Source organism: Salmo salar, chromosome ssa05, assembly GCF_905237065.1.
Source record: "Salmo salar chromosome ssa05, Ssal_v3.1, whole genome shotgun sequence".
Taxonomy (NCBI): domain Eukaryota; kingdom Metazoa; phylum Chordata; class Actinopteri; order Salmoniformes; family Salmonidae; genus Salmo; species Salmo salar.
Genome location: NC_059446.1, coordinates 9,592,130 through 9,602,947, shown reverse-complemented (window position 1 = coordinate 9,602,947; position 10,818 = coordinate 9,592,130). Strand labels below are relative to the sequence as shown.

Here is a 10,818-nt window from a genome sequence, read left to right as displayed (position 1 = left end):
TCAGCTTTTATTTTCATAGTTTTTATTTGCAACCTTGTGGTGGGCCGTCACAGTAGAAAGTTACGAACTCTTCAAATAAACATAAACTGATGTAGTGGCACCATCTAGTGGAGAAAAAGAAACGTCGTTGTGCCATTTGCAAACGTTTCAACTACAACCAAGCCCCTGATTGGTCGTATTTGTTGTCTTTAACTATGTGCTCGTCTATGATTGGCTATAGTGATTTTTACCAACTCTGAAAACATTCTTTCCAATTACAAGTTCAAAACGATAATCAAACAAAATACTGTTTGAACTTTGAAAGGTAACAATCGAAATATTACTTTCATATAGACGGTTATTTCAACAACAACAAAAATAGGACACGGTCAAAGTTCCTGAACTGAAAAGTAACATAGGAACTATTTTAGTGGGAGTTGGTTTGTCCTACCCGGATCAGGAAGATGGTTATCCAGGATCCATGGTGTCTTTCCGAGGCAGCAAAATGAGAGGTTTTGGTACATTTATCAGCAGACCACTGCTTTTCCTATTACTTCACTTTATTCTAGTGAAATGCGATATAACAGACGGCAATGCAGAGCACTTAAAGCGGGAGCATTCGCTCATGAAACCGTACCAGGGTAAGTACGCTAACGACTTGTATCTTGTCAATAACGTTAACTGCTAGGAGCCAGTCATACTAATTAACTAGATAGTTGACTAACTAGCCCAATAGGGTGCAACTGCAGCCCGCAATTCGGGGCGTTCCCGCATTCCATTGTTTCCGTCATAACATGCTGACCAGACCGCTCGCGCGCATGTTGATTTTGACCCTATCAGGACACGCAGGTTGAAATATCAAAACTAACTCTGAACCAAACTAAATTAATTTAGGGACAGGTCGAAAAGCATTAAACATATGTTAATTTAGCTAACTAGTTTGCTGTTGCAACAGTTAGGGTGGGGTTAGGGTTTTCACCACCCTATACAGGGGAAACTCACCACTCTATACAGGGGAAACTCACCACCCTATACAGGGGAAACTCACCACCCTATACAGGGGAAACTCACCACCCTATACAGGGGAAACTCACCACCCTATACAGGGGAAACTCACCACCCTATACAGGGGAAACTCACCACCCTATACAGGGGAAACTCACCACTCTAACCCCACTCTATACAGGGGAAACTCACCACCCTATACAGGGGAAACTCACCACCCTATACAGGGGAAACTCACCACCCTATACAGGGGAAACTCACCACTCTAACCCCACTCTATACAGGGGAAACTCACCACCCTATACAGGGGAAACTCACCACCCTATACAGGGGAAACTCACCACCCTATACAGGGGAAACTCACCACCCTATACAGGGGAAACTCACCACCCTATACAGGGGAAACTCACCACCCAACACCACCCTATACAGGGGAAACTCACCACCCTATACAGGGGAAACTCACCACTCTATACAAGGGAAACTCACCACCCTATACAGGGGAAACTCACCACCCAACACCACCCTATACAGGGGAAACTCACCACCCTATACAGGGGAAACTCACCACCCAACACCACCCTATACAGGGGAAACTCACCACCCTAACTCCACTTAAACACTCTTTATTTGTATGTATTTTATTGGCCCATACACCCCTCTCTTCGAAGGACAAAAATATTTTTTGTTACTTTTATTTTTTTACAGATATTTTGTTACATATATATTATTTCCCATGGGATCTTTACTCACCAAAGAGTTGGAACACCCCTTTTAAAGTCCCACATTACATTTTATTGATAAACATTTCATTGTTAATTAGTACTTCAACATTATTCAAATGAAATGAACGTTATAAAAGTGTATAGTATAAATTACAGTGATCTGTCATTGAACTTACTGCCTTCTTATCCCTTTCAGCAGCATATTTCTCTTTGTTTGTCTGTGCCCTGGTGGCATTCATACAACGTTGTGCCCACGTCTTGGTTACTCTCCCTACTGAGTTTTTTCCCCCCCCTGCCAAAGCCTGTGCATCTGTTGCTGGTCAAAAATACGATATGTTACCATTAGGATGGGATAGCATATGTTACCATTAGGATGGGATAGCATATGTTACCATTAGGATGGGATATCATATGTTACCATTAGGATGGGATAGCATATGTTACCATTAGGATGGGATAGCATATGTTACCATTAGGATGGGATATCATATGTTACCATTAGGATGGGATATCATATGTTACCATTAGGATGGGATAGCATATGTTACCATTAGGATGGGATATCATATGTTACCATTAGGATGGGATATCATATGTTACCATTAGGATGGGATATCATATGTTACCATTAGGATGGGATATCATATGTTACCATTAGGATGGGATAGCATATGTTACCATTAGGATGGGATAGCATATGTTACCATTAGGATGGGATAGCATATGTTACCATTAGGATGGGATAGCATATGTTACCATTAGGATGGGATAGCATATGTTACCATTAGGATGGGATAGCATATGTTACCATTAGGATGGGATAGCATATGTTACCATTAGGATGGGATAGCATATGTTACCATTAGGATGGGATAGCATATGTTACCATTAGGATGGGATAGCATATGTTACCATTAGGATGGGATAGCATATGTTACCATTAGGATGGGATAGCATATGTTACCATTAGGATGGGATAGCATATGTTACCATTAGGATGGGATAGCATATGTTACCATTAGGATGGGATATCATATGTTACCATTAGGATGGGATATCATATGTTACCATTAGGATGGGATAGCATATGTTACCATTAGGATGGGATATCATATGTTACCATTAGGATGGGATAGCATATGGGGTGGCAGGTAGGCTAGTGGTTAGAGCGTTGGACTAGTAACCGGAAGGTTGCAAGATCGAATCCCCGAACTGACAAGGTAGAAATGTGTCGTTCTGCCCCTGAACAAGGCAGTTAACCCACTGTTCCTAGGTCGTCATTGAAAATAAGAATTTGTTCTTAACTGACTTGCCTAGTTAAATAAAGGTAAAATAACTGTAAAAAATGATTAGGTCCTTGGCCCTTGAGGAGTAACATTAGGCTCCTTAAGAGTACATCTTGGGCCAGGCTTGGGGTAGCCAACTCCACTCAACTCTGTTTAGTCTGCTTATTCATAACTCTTATTTCCATTGCATTACATTGAGCCATTGACCATTACATTGAGCCATTGACCATTCCCCTTGTGAGAGGGGGGAGGGGAATTGCATTTTGTATTTGAAAGATTCTTACTTGTTTATATGAAAGTTAAGTTCCAAAGAGTTCCAAAACTGCTAACGAGGATTAATAATGTTTTTAAACGTTAAAACAGAGCGTTGGGATTGTAGTTCACATGGTGCCAGCTGTCCTCCATACCATCAACTGAGAACCCAAGACTGGGACCGGCTATAAGCCACCTTGGGTTCTCGAGAGCTGGGCTAGGGGTGCCAATGAGTAATTGATGAACAATGGAATTCTTCACATTCTTCTCCCATGTTTCCCTGAAATCCTGCTCGACTCTTCACTAAAATGTTGTACAGGTGTTGGAAGCAGCCCATCCAGTCAGTGGGACTTCTGGGGTAGCACGCTAGTCACCAGCTCGTATGTGCGCCTGACACCTGATGAGAGAAGTAAACAGGGATCCATATGGAACACAGTGGTGAGTAAGGAACTAGCTTCTATGAAATGTATTCTGTTTGGCATTACAGACCGAAAATACAGTCTACTCTCAAATCCATTATAGCTTGATTGGAGAATATCTACATTTTAAACTGATTAGGTCCAATTCATGGTTGAATTGATGATCCAATGTCATTGTGTTTTCTCTGTGCAGCCTGTTTATCTAAAAGACTGGGAGATGCACGTGCAGTACAAGATCCACGGATCGGGGAAGAAAAATCTCCATGGAGACGGCATCGCCATCTGGTACACGAAGGAGAGACTTAATCCAGGTAATGCATCATCTTGCCAAAATAGAATCTTTGTCATCAATCACTTCCTCATTCCAGTACAACGCTTTGGCAATCAAATCAGTAGACTAGTCTATGTGATGTGGTAGCACTGGGTTGCATTTGCCGTAATCACTTTAAGTCTCAGTCATGTGCTCATCATATCTCGCCTCTTTGCCTTCCATTCAGGCCCAGTCTTTGGAAACCAAGATCATTTTGTTGGCCTGGCTTTATTTGTGGATACCTTCCGCAATGATCTCCATGGGATGGATGTAAGTGCAGCGATCTGGCTGGTTGACTTGACGTGATTCTTCCCTTTGCAGGGTCTGTGTTTGGCAGCAATGCTAAGTTCCACGGTCTCGCCCTTTTTATAGACACGTACCATAACGATGAGGCGGCTGACGTGAGTTGATGAAGCTACATTTATCATTATTCTCCTGCGTTTCATGTCAATGTGATGGAAGGATTTTAATGTGATGTATTTTCTTTTGAGTTTCTTTGTTATTTTTTCATATGAAGCTTTTTAGTTGCCTTCTGAGAAGGACCTTTTTGTAACATCATGAACATCACCTTTAATATGCTGCATTCGACTTATTACACATTTTGAATTACATGTACAAATATTTTTGCATCACAGAGTAAGATGGATTGATTGGTAACTGAGTCAGGACTAGGATCAAATAATTGATTCACAATCTATATTGAATATTTGTCTGTTTTCTGTTGTTACATCCCTTGTGTTTTACACTAGCGTTCCTTCCCCTACATCTCTGCCATGGTGAGTAATGGTTCTCTGCCCTATGACCATGGGAATGATGGACGTACCTCTGAACTGGGAGGCTGCTCTTCTGAGATCAGGAACAAAGACCATGACACCTACCTGGCCATTCGCTACTCCAAGGGCAGACTCACGGTAGGAATCCCTTTTTAAGATATATAAATTACTATAGTCTAGACATCTTGGACTGGTATCCTAAACGCAGATGAGACTTAACCTAGTCCTGTATTAAACGGCATGCTTAATGGAGATGCTCCTTGGAGCATGCTTTTTGGTCCAGGACTACGCTTCGTCTTTGTCTGGGAACCAGGCCTCTTGTGTTATGAAATGTATGTATATATTTTTTCTTCTTCTATGTTATAGACTATATGTTATGTAATTGACATGATATATTTCTATTCAAATAATGGCAATTGCTGAATTGTGTCATTCTGATCTCTACAGGTGATGATTGACATTGATGATAAGAATGAATGGAAAGCGTGCATTGACATCGGGGGTGTCCGCCTCCCCACGGGGTACTACTTTGGGGCTTCTGCTGCTACAGGAGATCTCTCTGGTAGGTTGGGTCAGGTTGTAGAGACTGATTCTAGCTACAGGGGATCTCTGGTAGGTTGGGTCAGGTTGTAGAGACTGATTCTAGCTACAGGAGATCTCTGGTAGGTTGGGTCAGGTTGTAGAGACTGATTCTAGCTACAGGGGATCTCTGGTAGGTTGGGTCAGGTTGTAGAGACTGATTCTTGCTACAGGGGATCTCTGGTAGGTTGGGTCAGGTTGTAGAGACTGATTCTAGCTACAGGGGATCTCTGGTAGGTTGGGTCAGGTTGTAGAGACTGATTCTTGCTACAGGAGATCTCTCGGTAGGTTGGGTCAGGTTGTAGAGACTGATTCTAGCTACAGGAGATCTCTGGTAGGTTGGGTCAGGTTGTAGAGACTGATTCTAGCTACAGGGTATCTCTGGTAGGTTGGGTCAGGTTGTAGAGACTGATTCTAGCTACAGGGGATCTCTGGTAGGTTGGGTCAGGTTGTAGAGACTGATTCTAGCTACAGGGGATCTCTGGTAGGTTGGGTCAGGTTGTAGAGACTGATTCTAGCTACAGGGGATCTCTGGTAGGTTGGGTCAGGTTGTAGAAACTGATTCTAGCTACAGGAGATCTCTGGTAGGTTGGGTCAGGTTGTAGAGACTGATTCTAGCTACAGGGGATCTCTGGTAGGTTGGGTCAGGTTGTAGAGACTGATTCTAGCTACAGGGGATCTCTGGTAGGTTGGGTCAGGTTGTAGAGACTGATTCTAGCTACAGGGGATCTCTGGTAGGTTGGGTCAGGTTGTAGAGACTGATTCTAGCTACAGGGGATCTCTGGTAGGTTGGGTCAGGTTGTAGAGACTGATTCTAGCTACAGGGGATCTCTGGTAGGTTGGGTCAGGTTGTAGAGACTGATTCTAGCTACAGGAGATCTCTCTGGTAGGTTGGGTCAGGTTGTAGAGACTGATTCTAGCTACAGGGGATCTCTGGTAGGTTGGGTCAGGTTGTAGAGACTGATTCTAGCTACAGGAGATCTCTCTGGTAGGTTGGGTCAGGTTGTAGAGACTGATTCTAGCTACAGGGGATCTCTGGTAGGTTGGGTCAGGTTGTAGAAACTGATTCTAGCTACAGGGGATCTCTGGTAGGTTGGATCAGGTTGTAGAGACTGATTCTAGCTACAGGAGATCTCTCTGGTAGGTTGGGTCAGGTTGTAGAGACTGATTCTAGCTACAGGAGATCTCTCTGGTAGGTTGGGTCAGGTTGTAGAGACTGATTCTAGCTACAGGGGATCTCTGGTAGGTTGGGTCAGGTTGTAGAGACTGACTCTAGCTACAGGGGATCTCTGGTAGGTTGGGTCAGGTTGTAGAGACTGATTCTTGCTACAGGGGATCTCTGGTAGGTTGGGTCAGGTTGTAGAGACTGATTCTAGCTACAGGGGATCTCTGGTAGGTTGGGTCAGGTTGTAGAGACTGATTCTTGCTACAGGAGATCTCTCTGGTAGGTTGGGTCAGGTTGTAGAGACTGATTCTAGCTACAGGAGATCTCTGGTAGGTTGGGTCAGGTTGTAGAGACTGATTCTAGCTACAGGATATCTCTGGTAGGTTGGGTCAGGTTGTAGAGACTGATTCTAGCTACAGGGGATCTCTGGTAGGTTGGGTCAGGTTGTAGAGACTGATTCTAGCTACAGGAGATCTCTGGTAGGTTGGGTCAGGTTGTAGAGACTGATTCTAGCTACAGGGGATCTCTGGTAGGTTGGGTCAGGTTGTAGAAACTGATTCTAGCTACAGGGGATCTCTGGTAGGTTGGGTCAGGTTGTAGAGACTGATTCTAGCTACAGGGGATCTCTGGTAGGTTGGGTCAGGTTGTAGAGACTGATTCTAGCTACAGGGGATCTCTGGTAGGTTGGGTCAGGTTGTAGAAACTGATTCTAGCTACAGGAGATCTCTGGTAGGTTGGGTCAGGTTGTAGAGACTGATTCTAGCTACAGGGGATCTCTGGTAGGTTGGGTCAGGTTGTAGAGACTGATTCTAGCTACAGGGGATCTCTGGTAGGTTGGGTCAGGTTGTAGAGACTGATTCTAGCTACAGGGGATCTCTGGTAGGTTGGGTCAGGTTGTAGAGACTGATTCTAGCTACAGGGGATCTCTGGTAGGTTGGGTCAGGTTGTAGAGACTGATTCTAGCTACAGGGGATCTCTGGTAGGTTGGGTCAGGTTGTAGAGACTGATTCTAGCTACAGGAGATCTCTCTGGTAGGTTGGGTCAGGTTGTAGAGACTGATTCTAGCTACAGGGGATCTCTGGTAGGTTGGGTCAGGTTGTAGAGACTGATTCTAGCTACAGGAGATCTCTCTGGTAGGTTGGGTCAGGTTGTAGAGACTGATTCTAGCTACAGGGGATCTCTGGTAGGTTGGGTCAGGTTGTAGAAACTGATTCTAGCTACAGGGGATCTCTGGTAGGTTGGATCAGGTTGTAGAGACTGATTCTAGCTACAGGAGATCTCTCTGGTAGGTTGGGTCAGGTTGTAGAGACTGATTCTAGCTACAGGAGATCTCTCTGGTAGGTTGGGTCAGGTTGTAGAGACTGATTCTAGCTACAGGGGATCTCTGGTAGGTTGGGTCAGGTTGTAGAGACTGACTCTAGCTACAGGGGATCTCTGGTAGGTTGGGTCAGGTTGTAGAGACTGATTCTTGCTACAGGGGATCACTGGTAGGTTGGGTCAGGTTGTAGAGACTGATTCTAGCTACAGGGGATCTCTGGTAGGTTGGGTCAGGTTGTAGAGACTGATTCTAGCTACAGGGGATCTCTGGTAGGTTGGGTCAGGTTGTAGAGACTGATTCTTGCTACAGGGGATCTCTGGTAGGTTGGGTCAGGTTGTAGAGACTGATTCTTGCTACAGGGGATCTCTGGTAGGTTGGGTCAGGTTGTAGAGACTGATTCTTGCTACAGGGGATCTCTGGTAGGTTGGGTCAGGTTGTAGAGACTGATTCTTGCTACAGGGGATCTCTGGTAGGTTGGGTCAGGTTGTAGAGACTGATTCTAGCTACAGGGGATCTCTGGTAGATTGGGTCAGGTTGTGGAGACTGATTCTAGCTACAGGGGATCTCTGGTAGATTGGGTCAGGTTGTGGAGACTGATTTTTGCTACAGGGGATCTCTGGTAGATTGGGTCAGGGTGGATTAAATAGAAACTGATTCTTGCTACAGTGGATCTGGTAGGTTGGGTCAGGGTGGATTAAATAGAAACTGATTCTTGCTACAGTGGATCTGGTAGGTTGGGTCAGGGTGGATTAAATAGAAACTGATTCTTGCTACAGTGGATCTGGTAGGTTGGGTCAGGGTGGATTAAATAGAAACTGATTCTTGCTACAGTGGATCTGGTAGGTTGGGTCAGGGTGGATTAAATAGAAACTGATTCTTGCTACAGTGGATCTGGTAGATTGGGTCAGGGTGGATTAAATAGAAACTGATTCTTGCTACAGTGGATCTGGTAGATTGGGTCAGGGTGGATTAAATAGAAACTGATTCTTGCTACAGTGGATCTGGTAGGTTGGGTCAGGGTGGATTAAATAGAAACTGATTCTTGCTACAGTGGATCTGGTAGGTTGGGTCAGGGTGGATTAAATAGAAACTGATTCTTGCTACAGTGGATCTGGTAGGTTGGGTCAGGGTGGATTAAATAGAAACTGATTCTTGCTACAGTGGATCTGGTAGGTTGGGTCAGGGTGGATTAAATAGAAACTGATTCTTGCTACAGTGGATCTGGTAGGTTGGGTCAGGGTGGATTAAATAGAAACTGATTCTTGCTACAGTGGATCTGGTAGGTTGGGTCAGGGTGGATTAAATAGAAACTGATTCTTTCAAGATGTAGATCACTCCTTTCTTTTTTTTTTAGGTCTCGAACACAAATTTAAAAACTGCACGCTGAGAAAGATAATGCCTGACCTTGATTCAATTCTTATTTAAAACATCTTGCTGTGCAGGAGAGTATACACAGATTGAACCAATTACTTGTTTGTCATTTCACAGTCTGGCTTTGTCCGTTGTACATTTGAAGTCTATGGTGATTCATGCTAACACAACTCTCATGTTGCAGATAACCATGACATCATCTCTATGAAGATGTATCAACTGATGGTGGAACACACACCTGATGAGGACAGTCTGGACTGGACCAAGATTGAGCCAAGCGTCAGCCTGCTGAAGTCCCCCAAAGGTAGGTAGATTTATTTGATAAAGAAAACCCATTTCTGTTCTAACCAAATAGACAAAGATGGTATTCCATTTGACCACAGTTAGGTATTTGTCATCTTACTGTAGATCATGTACGGTATTGGTAGGTGAGTAGACTTGTTAGATTGAGTTAACCATGATCATTCTTTAATTTTTCTCTTTCACAGACAACATTGATGATCCTACTGGTAACTTCCGAAGCACACCTCTTACTGGCTGGAAGGTCTTCCTGCTTCTGCTATGTGCTCTACTGGGAATTGTAGTTTGTGGTGTTGTAGGGGCTGTAGTCTTTCAGAAGCGCCAGGAAAGAAACAGGAGGTTTTACTGAGAGGAAAAACATATTTCTGTATGTGAGAGGTATTTGTAAAATGAACTGTTGTGAAAAATACAGATTCAGCAACACATCCAAAGTGAATTTTCTAAAGATTGTACAAATGTTTATATCTGCTGAAGCACCGTGATGATTACAGTCACTTATGGTATTGTCCAATGTTTGTGAAATAACCATGACTAATGGTTACTACCAGGTATGAGTGACCTTTTGATGGAGGTAGTTTGTTTTTATTCACCCTTTCACAGTACAGGGGATACTTGTTGATTTGGATCAATCTGTAAAACACTTTGTTAAATAACTTTCAGAGGAGATTTACTTTCACAACATTTTCTGTATAAGTTGATTTATTTTCCCCTCATCTTTTTATACAATTGGGTTCTGAGTGATTGGACTGATTTTACATATGTTTAGGATTTCATTTAGTTTTACATTGACCTCTAACTGCTCTTGACTTTGAATTCAATATGGGTGTTGGGAAGGATTTCGGGCACATTTACATTTGGTAACGCATACTGGAGGCTTTACAAATCTCTCATGTGAGATTGCGTCACATTTTACATTAGATCCACGGGAATTGTGTTTTTAATTATTCTGCATAAAGTGTTTCTTTCCTTTTGAGGTGGCTGCTTTAAACACGGATTATTTGAGTGGAAATATCCCTTTACCGTGATTGAATGACTCAAACTGAACAAGGCCGTTGTTGAGTTATCCTGTAAGACTCAATAAAACTGGTCTCCCCAAATGTCTTCTTCTAATGTGTAGTCCTAATGCTTTCATATCATGTTGTGTGACAGACAGTACACGTTAGCCCTGGACTTTTTCTATTAGCTTAAACTAATTGATATCTAAATTGAAGACCATAGTCAGTTAATTATTTTCATTCGTTTTGTGAGTGTTGGGTTAAAAAATAATACATTCGTAGTGCATAATCATGAAACCGGAAGAACATTACTTAGAACTACCATAACCACAAGTCTAACT

The 10,818-nt window shown here is 43.1% G+C and overlaps 1 protein-coding gene across 2 annotated transcripts; it reads left to right on the top strand.

Annotated features, from left to right (window-relative positions):
* The first annotated feature begins 253 nt into the window (after positions 1 to 253).
* Positions 254 to 10,592, top strand: LOC106604201 (vesicular integral-membrane protein VIP36). Of its 2 annotated transcripts, none has more exons than XM_014198634.2 (8): positions 254 to 620; positions 3,567 to 3,685; positions 3,860 to 3,977; positions 4,298 to 4,377; positions 4,726 to 4,887; positions 5,197 to 5,311; positions 9,367 to 9,486; positions 9,671 to 10,592. In XM_014198634.2, exons 1-8 carry the CDS (start codon positions 461 to 463, stop codon positions 9,829 to 9,831), a joined length of 1,035 nt encoding a protein of 344 aa, XP_014054109.1. In that variant the 5' UTR covers positions 254 to 460; the 3' UTR covers positions 9,832 to 10,592. The 2 variants fall into 2 exon arrangements, with proteins under 2 accessions (XP_014054109.1, XP_014054108.1); XM_014198633.2 differs by lacking the exon at positions 4,298 to 4,377 and adding an exon at positions 4,164 to 4,246 and having other exon boundaries at positions 256 to 620.
* Positions 10,593 to 10,818: the final 226 nt, after the last annotated feature.

Excerpts from the sequence above, each read along its gene's own strand:
- LOC106604201 (XM_014198633.2), top strand. The coding sequence starts at position 461 with ATGGTGTCTTTCCGAGGCAGCAAAATGAGAGGTTTTGGTACATTTATC. Across the intron at positions 4,247-4,725 it reads ATGATCTCCATGGGATGGAT|CGTTCCTTCCCCTACATCTC; the intron begins GTAAGTGCAGCG and ends GTTTTACACTAG. Across the intron at positions 4,888-5,196 it reads ACTCCAAGGGCAGACTCACG|GTGATGATTGACATTGATGA; the intron begins GTAGGAATCCCT and ends TGATCTCTACAG.